At 43.9% G+C, this 13,395-nt stretch overlaps 1 protein-coding gene across 1 annotated transcript in view; it reads right to left on the reverse strand.

Annotated features, from left to right (window-relative positions):
- Positions 1-2,831, reverse strand: part of C14H10orf99 (chromosome 14 C10orf99 homolog) — a 7,697-nt gene extending 4,866 nt beyond the window's left edge. The window contains exons 1-2 of the mRNA XM_021182698.1: positions 2,709-2,831; positions 323-403 (exon numbers count right to left, since the gene is read on the reverse strand). Coding sequence (XP_021038357.1) covers positions 323-403; positions 2,709-2,778 — 151 coding nt within the window. The 5' untranslated portion in view covers positions 2,779-2,831. The remainder of the gene's footprint in view (positions 1-322; positions 404-2,708) is intronic.
- Positions 2,832-13,395: the final 10,564 nt, after the last annotated feature.

Consider the following 13,395-nt stretch of genomic DNA (forward strand, 5'->3'; position numbering starts at 1 on the left):
TCTTCTTCTTCTTCTTCTTCTTCTTCTTCTTCTTCTTCTTCTTCTTCTTCTTCTTCTTCTTCTTCTTCTTCTTCTTCTTCTTCTTCTTCTTCGATTACTATGTACCACCATGCTTGGCCCCTATACCTACTTTTTCTTGACAGAAAGTATCCATCTTTAAATGATTAAATTATTGTCTCTTGAGGAGACTCTAAACTCTATGTGCCTGAGATTGAATGTGGTCCTTCTGTACTAACACTTGAAACCAGGTGCCAACTGGCTGGTCCCCTGGCCACCCTAGAAATCCTCCCACTTCCAGCCCAGACAGGATGAGGTCACTTACCTTTCCAGGTTGTCAGCTTGGATCTAGGAGATGGGTGACAACAGCGCCTGGGTTTCAAGGACTTGTCAGGATGCCTTGTCCCTGAGAAGAAAAGGAATATAGAGCCTTTTTTAATGGGCCAGGACCAGCATGGGGCCAGTCTGTATAAGGATGACTTGGGGGAGCTTCAAGATCCAGAGTTTACAAATATTCATTAAAAGCTCAGCAATGGTAGCACATGTCTTTAGTTCCAGCACTCAGGAGGCAGAGGCAGGTGGATCTGTGAGTTTGAAGCCACCCTGGTCTACAGAGGAAGTTCTAGGACAGGTAGGGTTACACAAGGAACCCCTGTGTTAAAAAAAAAATCAACAAACCACCACAACAAAAAAAGACTATTTGTTAAAAAACAAACAACCACCTCCAATGACAACAAAATCAGGATGAGGTTGTCGAGGGGAGGCAAGAGGTAGCCTATGCTGTGTGGCTTTCCAGAGACAAAATCAATCTTGGAGGTCACTGTGTCCTCTGAGTATTTCTTTTCTCATGATGCTTTGAAAACACCTTAGCACTGTGGAGAAATGCCTTTGTGCTTAGTCATTAATTCTGACTGACAACCCAGATCTATAGTCTTAGAAAAACATCCTAAATCCAGGAAACATCGTAGATACACAAAGCTTTTGTGATTGCATACTTAATATAGGTGCACACGCATGTGCACATGAATTCATGAATGATCACTCATAGGATGTCAAGTTGTGCACATACATATCTGTTGAGGAATGCTATGCCCTGAAGCTGCAGGATACAATCCTAAATGGGGGGAAAGGTTTAAGGTCAAAGACACCATACCCATTTGATTTCCACTAGAATCAAATTGGTGACCTTGAAATTGTTCCAATATAAGGCTTTGTTAAATGGCAATGCTGTGGGCTGTGTTGAAGAAACTAGTCATTGTATTCTTTATAGAAGGTGCATTTTCACTGTAGAAACTTGAGCAACAACAACCAATCAAACAACCAAAACTAAAAGCAAATGCTTCCCGTAACCGGATCACTCAGGGAGGATCCTGCACAGGACTGAAGTCAATCATCACTATCGTGGGTGATTAAGTAATATGGTAAGGGGAGTTTTTTTTTTTAATCTTTTATGTCCACTAAGAGTTAAAATCATAAGTATCAATATGAAAAAAGTAAATAGAGGATTAAGTAGGAAAAAAATGCTCCAATACTCAGCTTTTAGAATGAAGAAAGGCAGTAGGGGCATGGGGAGGTGACTCAGGCTTGAAGAGCAATTGCTGTTCTTCCAGAGGACCCAAGTCTGGTTCCAAGAACTCAAGTCCAGTGGCTCATAACCACCTGTAACTCCACAGGAAGTCTAGCACCCACTTCTGGCCTTTGAGGGCATCTGTTCACATGTGGCATATCCACATACAGTCACATCAATAAAATAATAAATCTTAAAGGCAGCAGGTATAAATATTCTTCTCTACAGGGATGAAAAGACCATGTATGTTCCCATACATATATCCCCCTATTGTACATAACTTCATTCTTTCTGCATGTGGAGCATTCTGTGCAGGATTTGAAATACTCAAGTTTAGATGGCCAATTGTTCATTTACACTGTTACAAATGCAACACTGTATGCAACTTTATATAGTTGTCAGGTCCAAAGGAAACTCCACTCTCCCAAAAGCTGGCACATGTTTTCCTCAATCAAAGCAGCCATTTCCTTATTACTTTCAGAAGAGACAAATGGCTGTCTGTGGAGCCTGCTAGGACACCAAAGTGCATACAGGCTCCAGGAATTCTCAGGATAACAACTTGTCTCAATTCTTCTCATCCTGTCCCTCTAGTCTCAACTTCTCCAAACCACGGGATTCTCTTTCCCAACTTTTCATTCCTACGTAAGCATGACATTTCAGTATGTGTGATGTCTATTGTCTTCCTCTCTTGGCCCTCTCTTTCTTGGTTTCCTTAGCCTAAATTCTCTTTGTCTTCCTCCTCTCTTGCCCTTCCTCTTCCCTTTTTCTCTCATGATCAAGTTCTGTGTGCTGGCTATGTTTAGTGTACTACTTCTTCTCTCTGCTCCAGACTCTTCCAGATGCCTCTGGCTGTACTTACCTTGTATCTACCGCACCTTCCCTTTTACTGTACCTTGGAACTGCAATGTCTTCCGTTTATACATCTGGTGCCAAAATTCTGTTTACACAGTAGGCCTGTAGCATCTTTGGGAACGGGAGATGTGCATAAAAGCTATAAAGTCTGAAGTCCCCAAGCTACTTGTTGGGCACTGTAGTGAACAAAATAGCTGCATAATTCTCAGGACTGTCTGCTGGAACCTATGCCCCACTAGTTTCTGTTCGGAACCTTCCCAGACCACGGAATCAATGCCCAGGGGCAGATTACCTTCTGAGGAGAAAATGCAGAAACAGAGGAGCAGCATGCAGAGCAGACCGGAAAGGGCTAGAAGTCTCATAGTGAAGGAGCCGGAGTCTCACGCCTAGGGAGGAAGCTGTGCCACGAAAGACCTCCCTTTGGCCTCTGAAGACATTTTTAAGGTGGCAGAAAGAGGCGTTTCCCTATAGGCAAGGCATCCCAGCCCTAGAAGTTTCATAAGTACAGTGGGCCCCTCCCAACAGGATAATAAACCAGCTCTTCAAGAAGTCAGAAGGATTAGGTGACTGGCTGCATGTAGTTCTGAATGTCTAGCCCTGAAAGCTGTCCTGTGTTGGCTTCAGTGGTTACGAAAAGAAACTCTTGTGTAGCGAAAAGCCACAGTCCAGGGTTAAAGGTTAACTTTTAGAGTGAGCAATAACTCCACCGAATGCAGATCTTCCTGCCCTCTTGTAAATGTGGCTGGGGAAGGGGCCATAAAAGCAAAGGCAAAGGCTCAGGGGGAGCCAAATGGCCTGGGTTGGAATCCTTTCCCTGACATTTATCAGCAGTGTTATCTTGAACTTGTCATCATTAAATGTCTCTGAGTCTGCTGCCCATCTGTAAAGTGGACACAGAGCTGCCTGAGGACATGTTCCAAGAAGTCATCTGTGCCAAGCTGGGTACTTATGCCATTGTTAAACTATGTGGGGACTGAAGCTAGTCCTTGGGGAACAACTGTCAAAGTGATTAAATAAAAAGAGTGCTACATGCCAGCCTTAGCCAGGCATGGCATCTGGGAGAATCCTACTGGAGGGGTAAGGGAGTGTTTCCCAGCCACAGGAAGCTAGATCGCTCATCCCTTAGACATGCTCTGGACTGGGATGTGATACTGTGACTGACCCCAGAGACTGCTGTGCAAAGAGAGATGACTGCCATACTACATAGAACCATGCCAAATGTCCATTAAAGATAATGTACAGTCAGTTGGAGAAGGAAGGAGAGAAGGCTACCCAGAGATGTTGTAGATAAGGTTTGGTAGGAGTGGGCCAGTATGGCGAGTCAGGTTGTGGTGGACTTCCTGGACCACAGATGAAAAAGGTAGCCCTGGTGTCTTTCGGCTGTGTAGGTAGATGCTGGACACTTAGGGCTCTTTTTTCTCTTAGGAATGGTTTGTGGTTTCTAAGACACATGGCCTAAGCATAGGGATTGAATGGAAAACAGCTCCCTGAGGGACAGGGCAAGCACAATACTGTCTTAGTTAGGGTTTAACTGCTGGGAATAGACACCATGACCTAAGGCACCCTTTATAAGGACAACATTTAATTGGGACTGGCTTACAGGTTCAGACATTCAGTCTATCATCAAAGCAGGAGCATGGCAATGTCCAGGCAGGCATGGTGCAGGAGGAGCTGAGAATACTACATCTTCATCTGAAGACAACTAGATTGACTTCCAGGCAGCTAGGATGAAGGTCTTCAAGCCCACGCCCATAGTGACACGCTTACCCCAACAAGGGCACACCTACTCCAACAAGGCTACTCCTCTTAATAGTGGCACTCTCTCTGCCAAGCATATTCAAACCACCACAGTGCCTTAGTAAGTGCCAGGCTCTGATCTTGAGGTTTAGATGAGCCAGGGGATTTCTAGCCTGTGTAGGATAGATAGTATGTGGGCAATTGCCACACACTCTACTGAGCCTTTGCTCAGCTCTGCTCAAACTGTCAGCTCCTGACCTAGCTCTTGTCCTTCTTCCAGACCAAGTTCACAACTATTCCCTCCCAAGCTTTCCCAGCACCTGGTGTGGTTGATGGTTAGCTCTCAGACTTCTCTTTCGTCCCAGCAGCAAAGGTCTGGGAGACAAATGCATGAACCCGGGAAGCAAGAGGAGGGTAAGGCAGACACTAGGCCTGTGGCATCATTACAGTTCAGCTGTGAGTGGCACAGAGCTCTGTAATGCCTAGGTTGTGCTAAGAGTCTAAGACACCTGTCACCTGTGCCCAGGTCAGGCTGTCATTCTGGAGATGGTTGACAATAAGGTGCTAATTCCGAGATTCGCTGGAGAAAAACCAATTCCACCATTTTGAGCCAAATTTAAAGCAAACTCTCTTAAGTATTAAACACGGACCAAGAGATGGATTTTGGTTAGGACCATTCCCCGGGATTTCTCAGCTGAATGGCTCCCGAGACAATTGCAGGGGTTGATAAAGACTGACTTATAGGCCACTGTACTTTCCCATGAGGCTTTGTTATTTTCTAAGAACTACAACTTCCAGCATCCCAAGGAGTTAACTGGTCATTGAGCAGACGGGGCTTACAGCTTAATTTTTGAGTATTACAAAAGCCTGGGCAAGAGGAGGTGAATTAAGAGAGGAGGAACTGGGTACATAACATACACCCATATCGGAACCTAAGGAATGAGAAGTTGAGAAGCTTGCAAATGTTCTTCAGCCAAGAGAGCGCAAGGAACATGTGTGGGAGGGGTCTCCACAGGAAAGCAGTTGACTGTGACTTAAGAAATATGGAGTGTTGGAAGGTCGGCCAGCCTCCAGGAACTCCCCTCGGAAATCAGAAAGGTTTCTAGAGCCTTCATGTATGTGAAGTTCCTGTGTGAACACACATGGAATTTGAGATTGCCCTTATGGAGGGATGGTAGCTGTCCTTTGCCTTGATAGGCATACAATTCTTGGGATCAAGGAATGGATGGCTGGATCCTAACCTAGCAGGTTCCATAGGGTGTCACATTCTACCCAACTCTCCAGGATCCTGGCAGACAAGTCTCTTGCTGCTGGAGACTGGCCCATGGAACGTACTTGTTCCTTGAGGCCCTGCTTGCTGCCTGCTAGAGAAGCAGTTTAGGCTCAGGCCCAAAATGGTTCAGTAAGAAAATCAATGGCTAGGGGACATTTTAACCAGTAGTCTGTGCTTTTTAGAGATGTGAAAAAACGTTACAATTAGTTTACCCAAAGAAACTAGCTCCAGTTCTGTGTCTGTAGGACTGTAGGTCATGTCCTACATTCTGCCTGCTAAATTGCTCTTTCCTCTCTAATGCCACCGTAAGAAAAGACACAGCTTTGTTCCAACAGTGGCTGCCCCATCTCTCTCTTGGGCACCAGCCAGCTCTGGAGTTGTTCCTGAGCTCAGATCGCTCAGTGGGTACAGGAAGTAGGGTAGTACTGCCTAGATGTTTTGACCTACCAGGCCAGGCTTCGGTCATTCTCCCGGGATTTCACAGCGCTCAAACATGGAACTGGAAATAGGCTTTTGACTCCTAGCACAGACTGTTCCTCAGTGTAGGGCAAAGCCACAAGGACACTGTTCAGTTAAGGGTGGTAGGAAGGAATCAGCTATCTTGGGGGCTTTTCCTGACACACACAAGCCAGAATTCTCATATCTGCAGGTTTTGCTGGGGTTTCAGAGGAAGAACATATTTCTATGTTGGGATTCTGTTTCCTTTTTAAATGTTCACAAAAATATATTGTGTAAATTAAAATAGTTTAGGGGGGTATATAAGATAAACCCAGAGCACAGGCTCATTCCCAGGGACAATCGCTGTTCTCGGATTTCCACATTTCCACTTATTTTTTTTTCTTTAAAGATAACTGTCAACCTCTTATTTTATTTTATTTTTTTTAAAGGAAGAAACACCTCTGGCTCTTCAGAATATTCAGAATCTCATGTTGAGCTGAAAGAGGTGAAAGTGAGAAGCATTTTAATGGGCACACCTGTTAGTCTTAAACATATGCGGTTTTAGTACAGGAAAAAAAATAAAAGAAATAACCCAGATTTGAGTGGTTTCCAAAGATGATTTTGAAAACCTGGCAGCCATCCTGAGGAGAAAGTCTTCAGAGACACACCTAAAACAAAGGGGATTTCAAATCAAGGGACGTTTCAAATCAGGTTTGTCATTTCTCAGAGCAGCAGTGAGGAAGAAGCTGTCCAAAGCTTCTCCACCCTATTTGCTCACTTTCTGGCCTGAGTCCCACACCTCTTCTTTATAGACCTCATGGTTGATCAGAAATGACTCTCCCTCCAGTGTATTTGGCAAGAGGCAACTAATGGAGGGTGACAGCAGGTCTCAGACCCTAAGCTTCCTTTATTGTGACATCAGATTCCCTCCCTCACTTGACCCTCGGCAGGATGTAAGAAGTCCTGGCCTGGAAGGCATGAGGTCTCTCCAGTGGAACTATGTTTGCCAGACTCCAAAGCTGTGGTTCTCACCAGAGTTCCAGGGTGTATGCACAGGGGAAGCCCAGCAAGAGGGTTTTAACAGTTCACAGCTAACTCGAGTGGAACTTCCTCAGATTCCTTCATTCTGTCCACTTGGTCTTGACTGCTTGAGGTATTATACTGCTGTGGGCAAGGCTGGTGTGTGTGCTGGGGTTCTGGGGATGTTCCCTCAATCCCTGCCTTTGAAGAGGGCCTAGCCTCCGCTCTCACTGCTGTGGTGAAGCTTCCTGCTGGTACCTCCTATCTCCCTGCTGCCAGATAGTTCTCCCACAGTCTTGGTGGTGGGACTACCCTGTCTTTCCATGGAGGCAGCAGTTGGTATTGGGGTTTCCTCTAATGATAAAGTTTCTGAATATTGTGTTCTCTACCAGCCCACAAAAGCTTGCAGGGAAATTTTTATTTTTTCCTTTCTCTGCTCTTCTATGGGCACCGCAGACTGGTGTTGAAGCTAGGATGCCAGTCTCCATGCTCTTGATGGAAACAGCCCACCTCCATTCGCTGCTTTGAGTTTAGTGGCTTTAGAGTTCACATATGAGCACATATCTCTTTTGTTTCTTTGCTTGCCTTGTTCTGCATTCAACACAATCCTCAGGTTGTTGTTTTTAGTGATTTGCCTTTTCAAGGTTTAGTAGGATTTCGTTGGATGTTCATTTCCCGCTCAGCTACTGATGCTCACTCAGCTTGATTTTCTACCTTGGCTATTGTCAACAGTGCACACTCATGGACATGAGTGTGCAAATATCTTTCAACATTCTGATTCCACTTTCTTAAGTTGTATACCCCTAAATGGAATGACTAGCTCTTTCTATTCCAATAACAATCTGTCTCCAAACAGTATCCAAACACTGCCTGTGTTAAAAGACACCTGATGTTTCTTTAATAGGAACTTTCTTCTCTTGTGTGATGGGCCAGGAAGTGGCATCATTTGGAGGTTTGGCCTTGTTGGACTGGGTGTGACCTGGTTGGAGTAGGTGTGCCACTGTGGGTGTGGGCTTAAGATTCTCACCCTAGTTGCCTGGAAGTCAGTCTTCCACTAGCAGCCTTTGGATGAAGAGGTAGAACTCTTAGCTCTGCCTGCGCCATGCCTACCTGGATACTGCCATGCTCCCACCTTGATGATAAATGGACTGAACCTCTGAACCTGAAAGCCAACCCCAATTAAATGTTGTTTTCATAAGACTTGCCTTGGTCATGGTGTCTGTTCACAGCAGTAAAACCCTAACTAAGACATCTTGCTACACTAGGGATACGCTGCACACACATTTAGGTCTTCAAAGTTATAACAAGACAATACTTGTACATGTTGTTTTGGTAGATGAGAACAAGTAGAGCCCATGTGAGCCTTGGCAGGAAGGAGGGTATTGATAGAACAGGAGAGGCAAGGAATTCTGCTTAAGACTGAAGAAGAGCAGTAAAGGAGGCTCAGGATGGATCTGGTTGACATCTACTCTGTTCCTTGCTACACGGAAGCAGCCTTTCCAGACGAGGTGTTGCCTTGCTTCCCCAGAACTCGAAGCCCTAAGATAGAATGAAGGCTTGTGTGGAACTTCTGGAGATGGGCAATCCTGGGGTAAAGTCAACTCAGCTGGAGGAGTAAAGGTTACAGACAAGGCATGCTGGGCCATGGGCGTTTGAAGGTATAAGGTCATTGGGTCTTTCTGACCATCTCCCAAGGAGCTTTTCTATCAAGTGTCCCATTGTCCTCACTCTCCTAATGGACTCCCCACGTTTCTTTCCCATGGTCTCAGTTAAGGGTGTTGGCTGCCCTTCCAGAGTACTCACAGTTGGCTTTCATATTAACTCCGATTCAAAGAGGGCACCGGGCACACCCAGGAGACACACATATATATACATGCAGGCAGAACACTCATATACATAAAATACTACCCAGGGGCAATTATAACACATCAAAAAATATCAAACTGTTTCCTTACCAAATGACTTTCTTTCCTGTCACTCAATTTACTAGTGAAAAAAAAAAAACCCTTAATTTCTGCAGTTTAGTATTTTTGTTACTTTTGTGCCTATGTGTGTGCACATAAACACACGCATGTACCTATTGTGTGAGCTATGCCTGTGTGAGGATGATATTCTCACCTTTGACCATAAGGGTCCTAGGCTTGGTCCCAAGTGCCTTTACCCACCAAATCATCCTGACAGTCTCCTCCCACCCCCACTTCAGCTTTAGGAAGCATCGTTCTACTTAAATGATTCAGCTGATTATTCTTAAGTTTTGAGATACCGACAGTGGCATTACTTGACTGCCAGCACAAGTAGAGTCCTGAAGACTTTAGTTTGCATAACCACCATACAGAATTTGGTTAGGGTCCTGCAGTGAGCATAGTGGAGCTGAGTTCTTTAAGTAGGTCAACAGTCCCCACACCCGCTGCCTGTAGAGATAAAGCTAGACTTTCTTGTTTTCAGCAGAGTACCAACACTTCTCAGAACTTGTTAAAACTACTTTCGATAATCCTTTTTATTTTCTGGGTGATCTTGAGTCATTTAAGTGTTACTTCCCATGATCTTACTGTTACTTAAGAATATCTAATGGATACAGCAATTCCCTGAAAGTCACTTATGAGTCACTTGGGTGTGCTGATATCTGAAGAGTGACTCGAGCTGTTGAAGACCCAGAGTGTTGTCAACACTTCTTAACATTGCTTTCCTCCAGCAAGGTCTCTGCCTTAAGCACGGTATGGTACAGGTCCAGTGCCTTCTTTCAAAACCAGTAGATCGCTCCTGGCAATCAGTTTTAAGTGTTCAGAATGACATGTCTTTCTTTCTTTCCACAGTGGGTACCGAGATTTCCTTCAAGGACTCTCAAATTTCAGTCTTGAAAAGAGATAAAATTAACCAGTAAAGCCCTTAACTTCCATTCATTACCCAGTCTCAATTACTCTGCATTGCTAAGATCAACCTACTCAATGTGCTCTGACCTGTTCATGCTCTCCTCCAATGCTCTCTGAATCCTCATTGCCTTAAAATAACACATGAGTGGCACACGTGGAAGTCAGAAGATAACATACAGAAGTCAGTTTTCTCCTTCCACCATGTGAATTCCTGAGACCCAACTCAGGTCACCAGGCTCCCTGGCATGTCACCTGCTGAGCCATCTCACTATCCTACATTAAAAATAGGTAAAGGCAATTATGGATGCACAAGTAGCTCTCTCTCTGTAGTAGGATGTAACACTTTGTTGGTATATGCTCAGGAGTGATACAACTGGGTCATGGTAATTCCATTTCTAGTTTTTGAGAAGCCTCCAGATTGATTTCCAGAGTGGCTCTCCTAGTTTACACTCAACAGTGTCCAAGGATTCCCATTACTCAGAGCCAAGAAAGCCTTTGTCATTGATATCCTGATCTTGGCAGTTCTGAATGAGGCCTGATTCACAATAGCTAGGAAATGGCATCAAGATGTCTATCAACTGCTGAATAAGGAAAATAGTTCTCAGTAGTATAGAAAAATTATGAAATGTGCAGGTAAATGAACTAGAAAAAACTTAAAGTGGTTCCCCAGAGAAAGCCTAAAACCGTATTTTCTCTCTTATGTGGATCCTAACTTTGAATTTTTTTGTTTAACCTGGAGTACATGTGCAAACCAGGAAGCTGGACTTGAGCCATTGGACTGGCTGCCTTAAGGGAGGGGATAGTAACACATAGGTAGACAGGGGCTACTGGGGGAAAGGTTCAAGAAAGGAGGGGGCAGGGAAGGAGGAAATATGGTTGGCAAGGAGGCTCCTCAATGTGAAGGTGGCATGGCAGACATATGGGCTGTTTGGAAACCCAGGATTTTCTAACCAAAGGGAAAAAAGCCCCATTAGAGGGGACAGTAGAATTCAGGTTACAGGTAAAGTGGGAGGATAGGGTTCTTGGGCGTAAGTGAGCATACGGTGATGTCTGTAAGGAGTGTGTATAGCGGGTTCTAGCCAGAAACTGAAGATACATGAAGAAGCCTTATGGAAACCAACAAGTTTGTAACTGAACATGTATGAAAGAAGTTTGAACAGAATGAGTAGATAATGCTGCTCATATAACAAGCTGAGGATCCTTGAGCTGTTGGTCTGGAATGCCTGGGAGACACCCCAAACAAGCTGTTGCCATTGCTCTTGGTTGCTCACCAAAACTAGACGGCATAAGACATGAGATGACATTGCACGAGACATACAAAAACCAACTTTGAAATGGCTAGAATATACAAGTTGGCTGACTTACAGTGTCAGAAAGTGATGTGCAGGCTGCTCCTCTTCTTTTATGCTGGACCCTGAATGCAACAATACTGAACGTGGGCAAGATGTGGCCATTGGAGCAAAGATGGGCATGAAGGTTTTGAAGGTAACCAAGGGCTTTCTGATTGAATATGAGGCCTGTGCCACGAGAGGGATTCCATACTTGGTACTAAAATCCTAGGTAGATGCTTTTAACTTGAAAGATCATAGACTACAGGGGATAATATTTGCTGTTTTTCTAAAATGTCAAGCTAACTCCCAAATATGTAATACACACAGACTACTGCAGCTTTCAATTTTGGTCAGATAAGCTTTTTGCGGTGGGTAGTGGTTAATGCTGATTCAAAAAAAAAAAAAAATGCTGATTCCAAATGGCTAAAGTACTGAGTGTAACTGAGTGCTCGGCTGTGCATGGGTCATCTATAGCAATCTCCAACTATCCAAGGCTCAGGGAACTTCACAGGCTGCGCAAAGAAATGCCGGACAAAGTGCTGTGAACACGGCTAGTATATGCATCAACTCACAGCATGTGATTACCTGCACAAGATCCAACCAGTCAAAATTCCAGTATAATGGAGGGACCTTTGAGGCCCTACCCTCCTAGAAGTTGTTGGTAGCCCAGGGTAGCTAAGGGAGAGTCCACTCTCCACCAGGGACATGGTTGTTGCTGGGTTACTCATGCCTGTGTGGGTGGTCACATAACCACATTCACATGTGCAGCAGCAACTGAACTCTGAGTTATTCGTAACTATAAAGGGGACCAAGTGAGAGCACACAAAGGTGTGGGGCACTAGGAAGAATGAATGGCTAGTTATGACAAATGTGTGAAACTTTCCAAGACTGAACAAACAAAAAAAGAATCCCCAAGCACAGGACAAAGGTGTTTGCCACCGATTGAAGAAACTGAATGTATATACCACTTTGACATTTGCATGCCTACAGGACTTGCCAAATGAACTGCAAAAACAAAACCCTTCTTTGCCTGTGATATCAAATGTTAAAATACTTCCAGTCTTGCCTAAAAAACTATCGTTTTGCGTGTGAACTCTATTCTGCGAGGGAAATAAAATCACACACTCACCCAGTATATGTAATCAAGATTCAAGAAACCAGGTTTTCCCATTATCATTTCAGAACCAATACCCAACTAAGCACATTTTATATAACTCATTTTATAGTCTTTATTGTTCCAGCAATGACGCTAGACACTGTAAAATACTACCATTGAAATAAAGCAACAGCCTACAGCAGGCAAATTGGCTCAGTGGGTAAAAGGTGCTTGCTACTCTGAGCTCAACAATCTGAGCTGAAACCTTGAGACCCATTGGTGGAAGGAGAAAGTCCTTCAAGTTGTCCCCCAGATCGTCACATGCCCACAGGATACCATGACATGTGTGTACCCACACACGTAAAAGAAGACTTGATTTTATTAATTTCTACCCAATACCACTGTTGAAATCATACTTGTTTTATAACTATACAAAAATGAATGATTAAACGTTGGGTTTTAAACTGTTACTGAAAACAATAGGTTCAATTTGCGACAGTGAAACTTTATGGAGACTAAAGGCAGAAATTATAGACATTTAGATTTTTTTTTTATTGCAGGGGGAAAAAAAAAACCCAAAACCCACAGCAACAGCTAAAATTCACACAATGCCCAGTCATGTCTGCATTCACTCCACAGGAGGATGTTGTCTCCATCTAACAGTTGAGGAAATTGGGCGTGGGGAGGTTAGGTCATTTGTCTAGGCTCATATAAGAATCAGTCAAGATCCAAATGGAGGCAGGCCATCTAGTCACTGGTCTCCTGTCTTAGCAGACTGCAGTAATGCAGGCACAGGAAAAGCTCAAGCTGCTTTCTTATTCGAGACTCTGCTGGGATGGACTGGACGTATCAGGTAGGAAAAAGTACAGCAATAGCCACTTAGCTGGAGCTTTTATTTCCGAAATTAGCATTCAGTGTACTTTAAAGTGGTTAAAAGAATTACTTATGGATTACTGTAATAAATACTTCTCAAAAATAGTTACTCTGTAAATACATATTCAGACTTCAATGAAGAACCCCTCACCACAAACAAGTGATCTGTATCAAAATCTTATGTCACAAGGAAGCTGAGCACCTCCCCATTACAATTTTCATTCAAATATTTCCCAAGGTCAACCAAGTTTGCTTTGTTCATGCTTAACCTGAGAGGGAACGTAGGAAGCCAACAGTTTTAGAAGAAAAACCAATCCTAATCTTAGCATAAGCCACAAAGA

The sequence above is a fragment of the Mus caroli genome, chromosome 14 (assembly GCF_900094665.2).
Source record: "Mus caroli chromosome 14, CAROLI_EIJ_v1.1, whole genome shotgun sequence".
Classification (NCBI taxonomy): Eukaryota; Metazoa; Chordata; class Mammalia; order Rodentia; family Muridae; genus Mus; species Mus caroli.